Source organism: Chelonia mydas, chromosome 17 (genome assembly GCF_015237465.2).
Source record: "Chelonia mydas isolate rCheMyd1 chromosome 17, rCheMyd1.pri.v2, whole genome shotgun sequence".
Lineage (NCBI taxonomy): Eukaryota > Metazoa > Chordata > Testudines > Cheloniidae > Chelonia > Chelonia mydas.
In genome coordinates this window covers 25125065-25138385 of record NC_051257.2, presented here as the reverse complement: position 1 = coordinate 25138385, position 13321 = coordinate 25125065, and the positions used below count along the sequence as shown (strand labels likewise).

General features: G+C 55.2%; 1 protein-coding gene across 2 annotated transcripts in view; it reads left to right on the top strand.

Moving 5' to 3' along the window:
* MLXIPL (MLX interacting protein like) overlaps window positions 1-13321 on the top strand; it is a 53738-nt gene that overhangs the window by 25393 nt on the left and 15024 nt on the right. The window contains exons 8-10 of one of the 2 annotated variants that reach the window (XM_043531358.1): window positions 6230-6429; window positions 6660-7230; window positions 9800-9867. In XM_043531358.1, the coding sequence (XP_043387293.1) occupies window positions 6230-6429; window positions 6660-7230; window positions 9800-9867 (839 nt within the window). The remainder of the gene's footprint in view (window positions 1-6229; window positions 6430-6659; window positions 7231-9799; window positions 9868-13321) is intronic. The other variant, XM_043531359.1, reaches the window with a different exon arrangement.

Below are 13321 nucleotides of genomic sequence, written 5' to 3'. Positions count from 1 at the left end.
CTCTGCTGGGAGCTCCCCACAGCCAGCACTCCTGAACCGTGGCCTGCATCAGCCATTCCTAGCCTGCGGTCTGTGGAACATGTGGCTTGGGCTTTGTGGAGGGCAGGCTGGGAATGTGGTGGCTCTTATTTCCAGCTGCTAAAATGCATGAATGGAAGAACGAGCTCCCTTTCCTGTTCTCTGCTGCTGCCCTGCAGGGGGTTATATGATTGAGGGGCAATGATGTGTGGGAAGGGACGACTCTACAGAACACTCTCCAAGATGTTTCCTTTCTTGCCTTTCCTGGGGGGAGCTGAGTGTGCTGGACAGGCAGAGTGATCACTCAGCCCAGCAAGGGCTCTGAGCTGAAGCAATAGTTCAGTTTGGTCCCTTCATGTTCACTCTCTTTGGGTTTGTGCTGCTGCTGCTGCTTTTGCACGGAGACTGTCGCAAGTCGTAGCATTTCTGCTGAGTACAGTCAGAGAGGAAAATACCCTCCTGCTGGGAGGGGCTGGCTGGCTTAGGCCATATTTCTAGTGGGCACAAAAAGCCCAGCGCCACCTGGCCAGTGCTACAAGGCCTAGGATGGAGGGAGAGGCAAAGGTGGAGTGCGGGAGCTCGCTGCATGCAAATAGGAAGAGAATTGTTCAGAGCCAGGACTCTACCCGGTCAGGGCCAGCTCTAGGTTTTTTGCCTCCCCAAGCAAAAAATTTGCCGCCCCAAGCTCAGAGAGCACAACTGCCCAAGCACGTGCTTGCTTTGCTGGTGCCTAGAGCCAGTCCTGTACCCAGTGCAAGGGAATGGTGCATCCCTTGCCCCAAAAAGGTTATAATCCAGGGTCACAGACCCTGAAAAAACCTGAAGTGTGAGTGCGTGTGTTTGGTGGGCTGAGTAGAGGTGTCTGTTGGGGAGGGTGCTGGGGGTAGGGGACATCGCAACACCCCTGTTGCCAGGAAGGCTTCTGGCGCCAAAATTCCAGGTGCTCAGCACTGTTCTCAACAGAAGCTGCTGGGTGCCCACTGCTTTTGACAATCTGGCCACTTGGCTGAGCAGCCTGAGTGGGAGCTGAGCTGCTCTGGAAATCTGGCCCTGAGTTTCCTGGGAGATGCCTATCCCAGTGCTGGGAGACCGAAATGCGCAGAATGCGGGCTATGGGGAGAGTGAGGTGGACCCAGGGGTTGCTGGCCCCATCGCTAGGATCAGGCCGGTCAGTACCTCACAGCGGAATAAAACAAGCAAAGCCCAAGAGGGAGACACAAAGCCTGAGCCGAGGATAAGCCCTGGCCCTGTCACGGTGCTGTGTGCCTGTCAGTCAAGGAGCAGAAGCCAGTCTGGAATGAGGAACCACCCCGTGCCCTTAGGGTGTATGAGAGAGGGGTCAGAGTCAGATGGAGAAGTCCTGATGGCAGAGCCAGGGGAGCAGCTGGGCCTGGTGTCTGACTGCTGCCTGCACCCTGCTTCAGGTAGGACCCCACTCTTTGCTCTTGGGACTGCTGCGGGGCTGGGCTAGCCCGGCTCTCCCGAAGGACAGCCCCTCCGTTCTCCATGGACTGGGGGCGAGGGGGTTAAAGCCCAGAGATGGCACTGAAGAGGCTTTGATTTGGAAGCTGGGGAGGGTGGAAAAGACACAAGAAGGAACTGTACCGCTCCCAGGGCTCTACTGAGGACAGCCCCAGTACTCTTGCCACTGGGGCAAAGGGCTTGGGAGCTCAGGTATTGGGCTGTCAGCATGAGCTCCTGCTCTAAGCTAGCACTCCAGCCCATCATGGTTACCGTCACCAGGCCAGGGGGACGCAGCAGCCGGTGCCCAGGAGCATGTGCTGGGAAAGGAGGGGAGGTGTGACTGGGACAGAAGGGTCTGGGGAGAGCATTAGTCTGTCCTGGGGACTAAGGGGGCACATACCGTTGGGCAGGGCTTGCTGCCTGTCTCTGTTGTGCACTCGGAGAGGTCCCCCGAGGAATCGAATTGAGCACCAGGGAAATGCCTAAAATATACACTGTGCCGGCCGCTCATTCCCCTGGCCATGGGAACAGCCCAGCCCCTCTGCCAGAGAAGAGCAGGTGGGGGGGGCTGGCTTTGGCATCTCTGGGTGATCATGGGGCTTCGCGCTTTGTATGGCTGAGATCCTGGGATACTGCGCCGAGTAACCGAGACGCCCACCACAACACCTCCCCCATGAACGCGGCTGAGTGGCACAGGGTGGGGCTGGGCTCCTGACTCTGAGTTACTTACACCTGTGCAAAGTGGGTGCAGAATGGCTGCCTTGCACATCCGCTGCGGGCAGGGCAGAGCTGGGTCCCTCCTCTCTCCTCCTTGGGCCCCTACACCTACCAGTGTGTCCCTAAAAGAGGCAACTTTACACAAGTGAAAGTGGGGCCTCTGCGGTTACCAGCTCTGTAGAGAAGAGAAGCATTTTCCGAGGCAGTACCACAGGGCTCACTCCCCAGATGGCCTCAGCCTGAGGAAATGTCAGAGCCCCGGGAGTCCCATCCCAGAACTATCTGCCCAGCTGCTGGGAGCTGAGCCGTAGAGACTAGGACCCTGCTGCCCTGATGAGTTTGCAATGGACACGAGGCTGAGTGGGATGGTTAGTGGTGGGGTTGGCCTGTGACTGGTTAATGCCGGGGTTCCCCCAGGGTAGCTGGTACCAAAACAAGCTCTTGGCTCTACTGGGATCCCCGTCCCTTAGTGCATTCCCTGCTAGACACAATGCCTCTGGTCTCTAGGGTATGGCTTTGCTGCAGGGGGAGGTGTAAGGCCCAGCTCAGACAGACATACACGCACTGGTGCTTTGACTGAGCTAGCATGAGACAACTAGCAGAGTAGCAGCAGCAGTGCGGCTAGCCACCTGAGCATGTACCTGGGACCTGAGATCGGGTTGTCATCAGGCAGCCAGCCTGCACGGGCTACGCTGCTGTTCTCAGCACGGCAGCTCCATCAGAGCTAGCCCATGTACATCTACCTGAGCTGGGAATTGCACCTCCAGCTCCCGTGTAGATGAACCCAAGAGAGAACCAATCAGCTCTTCCCAGCCAGGCAGTGCTGAGATCTGGGGCTTGGGTTTTGACGAGCCTGAGGCATCCCTGGATCCAGCAGATGGCGAACACCCTGCTGCAGGCTCCTGGGGACCGGCACCCACACAAGGTCAGGGGTTGGGCTCCTGGCCAAGGGTTCATGCTAGGCCGTGCTGTGCCATAAACAGCGCTCACGGGGCAGTGGAAGGGGAAGCGGGAAGGCAGCAGGCAGCAGATATCCAGCAGCCTGCCCAGGGGCACCTGGTGCTGGAGAGCTGCAGGTGTACATGTGAAGGGGCTGAGGAAATCTGGGGGAGGGTCATCTCTGCCAGGCTGGGTGGGCAGACGGTCAGCTCCCAGGGGGACAGCGACTTGGCTGTAGGACCGAGGTACAGTTCTGGTGGAGCCCAAGCCTCTCAAATCCCTCCTGTCCGGAGAGGCTGATCTTAGTGAGACCCACGGCCAGGGCTTGCGTCAGACATGGCCCTGTGCCATGTGTACAGATGCCTGGGCACAACCCCGCTTGGGCAGCTGGCTGCCCTTGCATGCCTGCCTTCACATGTAGCATGAGGCTGCCTCCTCTCCAGCAAACCCGTTGTTGGGCTAGCAGCACCCCGACCCCTGCCGGAGACCTTAGCACATGTCCTCAGCACACTGGTTTGCACAGTGCACAACCCAGGCCAACTCTGCCCTGGCCCTCCTTCCTCTGATCTGCCCCCAACAGGGCCCCAGAGGGCAGCGTGTGGCACAGGGCCCCTTCCCAAGGGGGCTGAGGCACTAGCATGATCAGTGGCTGGGGCTAGGTGCTCAGCCAGGCCCATTAGAAGCCCAGGAGCCCCGCAGACTGGGCACTGCCCCAGAGGGAAGGGGGGTTACAGGGTGAAGGTTATTCCCCGCATGGAGGTGGCAGGCCCAAAAATGCCTGCCCAGCACTTTGTGCTGTGCTTGTCTGAGCCTGCGGAAGTAGCGGGTTTGGGGATGGGGACAGGAAGGGAGAGCAGAGTCGCAGCAGGGTCACAGGGCCTGGCTTCGGGAAGGCCACAGGATGTGGTTAGCCACAGGCCACACGCAAGGTTACAGCACGGACATGGGGGACTCAAAGCCTACAATGAAAATAAACCTCCACCCAGACCGCCGGCGGGGCGTTAGCCTGGCACTGCCATGCTAGGCAGGCCCTATCCACCAGCACCGCTCTTAGGCCAGGAGCCTCACTGGGATAAAGCTCACCAGGGTGATGGGGAATGTCTGCAGGAGTTAACATGGCACTCAGCACATGAGGGACCTGGGCTGGCCGACCTGCGGGAAGGGACACAAGTGGGACCCAAAGCCAGAGGAGGGGACACACATGGGACCCAGGCCTGGTGGAGGGGACACACATGGGACCCAAGGCTGGAGGAGGGGCACGTGTGTGACCCAGGGCTGGAGAAGATGACACATGTGGGACCCAGGGTTGGCTGAGCTGGGGGAGGGGACATGCCTGGGACCCACGGCTGGGGGAGGGGACACACATGGGACCCAGGGCTGTCCGAGCTGGTTACACCCCACACAGCAGCACACATGCTGATCCCACCAGCCCGTGGAATTGGAGGCTGGAGCTGGGGCTGCAGAGCTGGGTGACGTCTCCCTTCTGTTCTCCAGGGGCTTCCCGCTCTGCTCAGGCTGGTGCAGGATGAAGCCCAGAGGGGCTCAGCCCTGCTGCAGGCTGGCCTTGCCCCGAGGACCATGCTTGCCATGGCTGGACGGATGGGAGAGGGAAGAAGGGTCCCGCCCTGCTGCAGGCGGTGGCTCCCCTGCGGCATGGGAGGGTTTTCCTGTGTCCCTCTCCCTGTGTGCAGCACGGCTGGGCCCCTGGCGTAGGGGCTGCACAGAGCTGCCTCTTTCCTCTTTGCACCAGAAACTCCAGCATTTCACAATTGCTGCTGCCACATAGAGCATGGGGAGCCAGGAACTCCCTTAGCCCCACCCCACTGCCCCGATCCCCCAGAACCCACGAGGGAGAGCCAGGGGATGCTGACACCCCTTCACCGCAGCTAGAGGCAGAAAAATTGGTGAGCAAAACCATGGCTACTCTGGAAGACCTCCATCCCTGCCATCATAAGCCTCCCCCAGCCATGAGGAGACGCTGAAATGCCTCTGATGGGCCTGTCCACGTGGGGGTGGGGGCACGCGAGGCTGCTTCTGAATTTGGGAAAGAAAGTTCTGTGGGGTGAGTGAGAAGCAGGGCAGCTGGTCCTTGCTCCCAGTGGGGACACTGGGCAGAAAAGCCCAAGGTGGCTGGGGCCGGGTATTAAACTCCTGGTTACTGGAGGCTTGGAATGCCAGGGCACAGGCAGCTGTCGGTGTAGCCCACTGAGCATGGGGCAGGTGGGCACACTGCTCGTCCAGTCTGGGCGTGTGGGGCAGCAGCTGTCTCTGACCGGCCTAGACGGTGAGTCCCAGCAGTGTCTGGACTGTGCTGCCAAACCTGGGCCAGGCGCGCTAACCAGGACTGGTTGGGAGCTCAGCATGGAGTCCTGCCACAAGCCGGGTCGTATCTGGCAGGACCTGGCCCAGCACGCCAGCCTTGCCTCTTGCTTTAGGGAGTGTGTCTTCCCTGCTCCCAGCATCCCCGCAGAGAGCTCCCCCCGTGCGATAGTAACACCCCGCCCCACTGTGCTGCTGGCTGGGCAGGAAAGGGTGCAAAGCCCAGACTGATGGGGCCTGGGAAGGAGCACTTTGGGGGACTGATGGAGGGATGATGCTGGGAAGGGGAGAGTGAGCAAAGCAGCCCCTCCCCCTGAGACTGCCCCCCCCCCCCCAGCACCGGGTGCCACTCCCAGACAGGAGAGGTGAAGGGGGCTGGTGCTTGGCAGGCAGGAGCCTGGGGAGTACATACTGTAGCTGGGTTAAGGTGGGCTGGAGGCCTGCATGGCTTTAAATGTGCGGAGCTGGTCTCTGACAAAAGGATAATGGTCCCTTGCCAGGGGCTGGGGGGCAGGGGTGAGCTGCCCTGCAGGAGGCAGGGAGGAATGATTTTCCCCATGTCGATTCTTGCACAACTGCTCAGGCTCATGGGACATTTTCTCTGCACCAGGGTGGGCTGCTGCGGGAGACAGGCTGTCAGCTCGGGTGGCCCAGTGCTCTGGCTGGGACTGTGCTGTAAGGGTAAACCCTGTACCTGCCCATGGGGCTGGCTAGCATGGGCGTGGGCTGCCTCAGGAGGTGGGGGTCTACATATCTCTGTTTTGCCTTGCAGATCTCTTCACCAGCCACCGCCCACTGCCTTCACAGATGCATCTGAACTACCAAGAGCAGCCCTGCTTCACGCCCATGGCTGACACCCTATACAGCAGCAGCAGTGCCCCACCCGCCAGCCACACCAACCCACTGATGGCCTCCAGAGCCCTGCCTGCCAGCTACGCTGATGCCCCAGTCCCACCCAATGGCCACCTACAGGTGAGCAGGTCTCCAGGCAGGGATCACGTCCTGATCTGCTTCTCTCTGGCCCTGGGATTGCTCTGCTCTCTGTGTTTCCTCACCAGAGCAATGGTGCCAGGCTGCCGTGCTGCTGCACAGCGGGCTCTGTCCCCATCTCCCTTGCAGTCTGTTATCCCTGCCCCGCTCGGTCCTGTCCAGTCCAGCAGTCCAGGGGCAAATGCTCTGTAATCTGCCTCTGTCTCTTTCAGTCTAGCAGCAACTGCTCCTCCCAGCTCTGCCTGCCTGGCTCCTTCCTCAGCCCCGATTTCCAGCCAGCCCCGCAGCCCGTGGACCCCTGCAGCGGCCTGTGCGCTGACCTCAAGCACAAGCGCCCGCTCCACTATGGGTTCCCCAGCAACAGTCTCAGCATGGAGCCCTTCGGCCCTTCCTACTGCACCCCAGCAGCCCCCCCAGGCGCCTTCCTGCTGGGTCAGGACCCCCTGTACCCACCGGCTTCAGCACCGAGATCCAAATTCCATTACTCCGGCTCCATTAGTGGCTCTTCGCTCTCCACGCCATCCTCTACCCAGCACGCACCAGGCCTGGGCTACAGCGTGGACCTTCTGCCAACAGCATACCCTGCTCTGTCCAGAGCCCAGCCCCTGCCCCCCGTGATGCTGAGCGGCCCCAGGTTTGCCACCCCCAAAGAGCAGTCGCCGCCTGGGGGCAGCAGGCCAATGGTGAAGCCAGCTAGCCCAAAGACAAAGAGACCCATGGGACTCCCTGTGCCCCCACGCATGGCTGTGCCCAACCCCTGCCTGACCCAGCTCCTGACTGCAGGTAACAGGGTGGGGGATTGCTTTGGGGGGTTGCCGTTTGCCGCTGGCTCAGGGCGTCTGACTGCCCCCATCTGGCCAGCTGGTTTCATTCAGATGGAGTGGGAAGCTGGTACCAGGCTGTTGGGCCGGAGGATGGTGGCAGATGGGCTGACCCTGCTTTCCAGAAAGGGGAAGGGGAACTGATATCTGGGCATGGGCTGGTAGCACCTCTTCTTTGGGCTCATTACTCATCTCATTTGATGCCACTCCCCTGCCACGCCCCACTCCATGGCATTGCGTTGCTGCAGGCACCTGGCCTCCTCTGTTCATGCCAGCGACGCTCTTTCCCTGGCCCGCTGATCCACAGGCTACCATGATGTGGAAGAAGCATCCAGGGCAGGAGAGAGCTGGGGGGAGCAGGAGGCTCGGCAGAGGAGGAGGAGTACAGAGAAATGAGTCTGAGATGGTGGCTGAACTGTAGGAGGAGTCACCCAGGAGATTGAGTTTGGGAATCGCTGTCTGCAGGAGGCACTGGGAGGGAGAGCCCTGAGCCGCTGGCTAAGGGCACGGGGTGCTGACAGGGCAGCGGTGTCTCAGCAGGCAGGTGAGGACGGGTGATCACAGCACCTGTATCCAAGGCTGCATGGAGACCCAGAAGGGTGCAGGGCTGCGGTGACTCCACCTCGGCTGGGAGGAGGTGACCCTGGCGAGGGCAGGACGGGTACAGTTGTACATAGGGTGCTGTGAGTGCCCAGCTGTGGGGCAGGATCTGAACCCTGGGCCCAATGCTAGTCACACAGATTGGGAGCTTGGTTAGCGCTGCTGTTTCACCCCCTGGGATCATTCACCTCCCCGTGCAGCGCCCTGCCCCGGAGCCCATGACAGTGAGGGAACCCATCCTCTTGGGAGAGCCATTTCTCCCCATGCTGAGAAATATCTGGGGAGCTGCTCTGCCCCAGGCTGGGTACTGTGGCCCCTCTGGTCTGGGTGACCACCTGGAAGAGAGGAGGAGCTCAATGGCTGCAGTACCTCAGTAGGCACAGTCTGGGCCAGACATTCATAAGAACATAAGAATGGCCATACTGGGTCAGACCAAAGGTCCATTTAGCCCAGTGTCCAGTCTTCCAACAGTGGTCAAAGACTGGCGCCCCAGAGGGAATAAACAGAACAGGTCACCATCAAGTGATCCATCCCCTGTCGCCCATTGCCAGCTTCTGGCAGACAGAGGCTAGGAACACCATCCCTGCCCATCCTGGCTTATAGCCATTGATGGACCTGTCCTCCATGAATTTATCTAGTTCTTCTTTGAACACTGTTATAGTCTTGACAGGTTTCAGAGTAGCAGCCGTGTTAGTCTGTATCCGCAAAAAGAAAAGGAGGACTTGTGGCACCTTAGAGACTAACAAATTTATTTGAGCATTAGCTTTCGTGAGCTACAGCTCACTTCATCGGATGCATGCAGGGTGTTCCTGAGGAAATAGAAAGGTACATCCTAGATGGGAAGCCCAAAACAGTAATCGAGGCGGGAGAGGTTGGAGCCAAATGGGTGGAGGTGGCAGAAAAGAAAAAAAACTAGTAGCAGTTGGAGCGAATAGCAGAAGGGGCAGCCCGAGACAAATTGGTGAGGGTATTATTTTCAAGCCTCCCCAGGAAAGGGGGTGTGTAGGGCTTGGGGAGGGATATTTTGGGGAAAGACGTCTCCAAGTGGGCTCTTTCCCTGTTCTTTTTTTAAAACGCTTGGTGGTGGCAGCATACTGTTCAAGGACAAAGTTTGGCAAAGTTTGTACCTTGGGGAAGTTTTTAACCTAAGCTGGTAAGAATAAGCTTGGGGGTCTTTCATGCAGGTCCCCACATCTGTACCCTAGAGTTCAAAATTTGTTAGTCTCTAAGGTGCCACAAGTACTTCTTTTCTTGTTATAGTCTTGGCCTTCACAACATCCTCTGGCAAAGAGTTCCACAGGTTGACTGTGCGTTGTGTGAAGAAATACTTCCTTGTGTTTGTTTTAAACCTGCTGCCTGCTCCATGCCAAGCCTTGGGGTCTGCAGCCAATGTCAATGTGAGCACATGACAAGCTCTGTGCCAGCATGGGGAGGGATCATGGATTGCCACGTTTGGTGATCACCTCAAACCTCTTGCCAGCCCTGCCCTGCCTGGATGCGGTGCCTCATTCTACTGACAAATCCTGCAGTTTCCTGGGCCTGTAGCTCTGTCTCTGTAACACCAGGTACCCAGGTCCCAGGAGTACCTGTGAGTAGGTCCACGCAGTCCAGATCAGCTGTGGCATGTCAGCACTCAGCCCCCTGCCCCTTCCCTGTTTGGCTTGATTTGCAAAGAAACAAAGGCTGGAATCTGCATTCCAGCCCTACCCTACTTCTCAGGCTTGGTCAGTCCCTGCAGCACCTCCCTGGGGCTGTTGGGCCCAGACCCTCTACCCTGAGAACCAGGAGGTGGCAGCAGGAGTCAGTCTGGATCTCCCTGCAAGGCTTCCTGATGCTGGCCGCTCACTCTGGTGGAAGGGGATGTCAGGGAGCCCCAGCCTGGCTCTGCTGTCATTCTGCGTGCTCACCGTCTGCTGCCTTCTGTCTTGCAGCTAAACCAGAGCTGGCCCTGGACCCTCCCTCCACTCCCAGTACCACCCTCATGTCGCTGGCCTCCCCGGTAAGAGCTCACCAGCAACACCATCTGCTGGGCAGCCAAGGGCATCGGCCTTTCACTGCCACATGCTGGGTTCAGATATGTGCTCTGGCAAGCAGCAATGGGCAGGGGACTGCAGTGAGATGGTCGCTTCTGTGTGCCTCAGTCCTAACAACAGACAGAGCTGGATGAGCCGGGGGTATCAGGGCAGGAGTGAGGGGCACTGGTGGAGCTGGGGGGCATTGGAGCTGGATGAGCAGGGGGTGTCTCAGGGCAGGAGCGAGGGGCATTGGCAGAGCTGGGGGCATTGGGACTGGATGAGCCGGGGGTGGGTCAGGGCAGGAGTGAGGGGCACTGGTGGAGATGGGGGGCATTGGCGCTGGATGAACAGGGGGGTGTCAGGGCAAGAGCGAGAGCCATTGGCAGAGCTGGGGGCATTGGGGCTGGATGAGCAGGGTGTGCGTCAGGGCAGTAGTGAGGGGCATTGGCAGAGCTGGGGGATCATTGGGGCTGGATGAGGAGGGGGTGGGTCAGGGCAGGAGCAAGGAGCATTGGTGGAGCTGGGGGGCATTTGGGCTGGGCGAACAAGGGGGACATCAGATCATAAATCACAGAAATGTAGGGCATGAAGGCACCTTGAGATGTTGTCTAGTCTGTCCCCTGCACTGAGGCAGGATTAAGTATTAGCTTGACTGTCCCTGACAGGTGTTTGTCCAACCTGGTCTTAAAACCTCCAATGATGGAGATTCCACAACCTCCCTAGGCAATTTATTCCAGTGCTTAACCCCCCTGACATTCAAGAAATTCTTCCTAGTGTCCAACCTAATCCTCACTTGCTGCAATTTAATCCTATTGCTTCTTTTCCTGTCTTCAGTGGCTACGGAGAACAATTTATCACCCTCCTGTTTATAACAACCTTTTATGTACCTGAAGACTGTTATCATGTCCCCCATTCCCAGACCTGAAGAAGAGCTCTGCAGGGCTCAAAAGCTTGTCTCTCTCACCAACAGAAATTGGTCCAATAAAGGATATTACCTCGCCCACCTTGTCTCAGTACACCACCACTCCCCAGTCTTCTCTTCTCCAGACTAAACAAACCCAATTTTTTCAATCTTAGATTCATAGATTCATAGATATTTAGGTCAGAAGGGACCATTATGATCATCTAGTCTGACCTCCTGCACAACGCAGGCCACAGAATTTCACCCACCACTCCTGCAAAAAACCTCACACCTATATCTGTGCTATTGAAGTCCTCAAATCGTAGTTTAAAGACTTCAAGGAGCAGAGAATCCTCCAGCAAGTGACCCGTGCCCCATGCTACAGAGGAAGGCGAAAAACCTCCAGGCCCTCTTCCAATCTGCCCTGGAGGAAAATTCCTTCCCGACCCCAAATATGGCAATCAGCTAAACCCTGAGCATATGGGCAAGATTCATCAGCCAGATACTACAGAAAATTCTTTCCTGAGTAACTCGGATCCCACCCCATCTAATATCCCATCACAGACCATTGGGCCTATTTACCATGAATATTTAATTACCAAAACCATGTTATCCCATCATACCATCTCCTCCATAAACTTATTGAGTTTAATCTTAAAGCCAGATAGATCTTTTGCCCCCACTGCTTCCCTTGGAAGGCTATTCCAAAACTTCACTCCTCTGATGGTTAGAAACCTTCGTCTAATTTCTAGTCTAAATTTCCTGGTGGCCAGTTTATATCCATTTGTTCTTGTGTCCACATTGGTACTGAGCTTAAATAATTCCTCTCCCTCTCCGGTATTTATCCCTCTGATATATTTATAGAGAGCAATCATATCTCCCCTCAACCTTCTTTTAGTTAGGCTAAACAAGCCAAGCTCTTTGAGTCTCCTTTCATAAGACAAGTTTTCCATTCCTCCGATCATCCTAGTAGCCCTTCTCTGTACCTGTTCCAGTTTGAATTCATCCTTCTTAAACATAGGTCATGTTTTCTAGACCTTTAGTCATTTTTGTTGCTCTTCTCTAGACTTTCTCCAATTTGTCCACATCTTTCCCAAAGTATGGTGCTCAGAACTGGACATAATACTTCAGCTGAGGACTAATCAGTGCAGAGTAGAGTGAAATAATTATTTCCTGTGTCTTGCTTACAACACTCCAGTTAATACAGCCCAGAATAATGTTTGCTTTTTTTGCAACAGTATTGCATTGTTGATCCATATTCAGTTTGTGATCCACTATAACCCCCAGATCCTTTTCTGCAGTACTCCTTCCTAGGCAGTCATTTTCCATTTTGTATTTGTGCAGTTGTTTATTCCTTCCTAAGTGGAGAACTTTGCATTTGTCCTTATTGAATTTCCTCCTATTTACTTTAGACCATTTCTCCAGTTTGTCCAGATCATTTTGAATTATAATCCTACCCTCCAAAGCACTTGCAACACCTCCCGGTTTAGTATCACTCGCAAACTTTATAAGTGTACTCTGTATGCAATCACTGGTAAAGATATTGATTAGAACCAGACCCAGGACAGATCCTTGTGGGACCACACTCGATATGCCCTTCCAGCTTGATTGTGAGCCATTGATAACCACTCTCTATGTGCAGTTTTGCAGCCAGTTGTGCACCCACCTTATAGCAGGTTCATCTAGGTTGTATTTCCCTAGTTTGTTTATGAGGTCATGTGAGACAGTATCAAAAGCCTTACTAAAGTCAAGATATACCACATCTATCATTTCCCCTCATCCACAAGGCTTGTTACCATGTCAAAGAAGGATATTATATTGGTTTGACATGATTTGTTCTTGACAAATCCATGTTGACTATTACTTATCATCTTATTATCTTCTAGGTGCTTAACAAATCGATTGTTTGATTATTTGCTCCATTATCTTTCCAGGTACAGAAGTTAAACTGACTGATCTGTGATTCCCTGAGTTTTCTTATTCCCCTTTTTATAGACAGATACTATATTTGCCCTTTCCTGTCCTCTGGGATCTCTCCCATCCTCCATGAGTTCTCAAATATAATCGCTAATGGCTCAAAGATCTCTTCAGTCAGTTCTTTGAGTATTCTAGGATGTATTTCATCAAGTTTGAAGACTTCTAACTTGTCTAAGTAATTCTTAACTTGTTCTTTTCCTATTTTAGCCTCAGATCCTGCCCCATTTACACTGATGTTCTCTATGTTAGTTGTCTGATCATTGCTAACTTTTTTGGTGAAAACTGAAATAAAAAAAGTTTCAGAGTAGCAGCCATATTAGTCTGTATCCGCAAAAAGAAAAGGAGGACTTGTGGCACCTTAGAGACTAACAAATTTATTTGAGCATAAGCTTTCGTGAGCTACAGCTCACTTCATCGGATGCATTATAAATAAAAAAGGCATTTAACGCTTCAACCAATGCTGCATTTTCTGTTATTGTCTTTTCCTCCTCATTTAATAATGGGCCTACCCTGTCCCTGGTCTTCCTGTTGCTTCTCATGTATTTGTAAAATACTTTCTT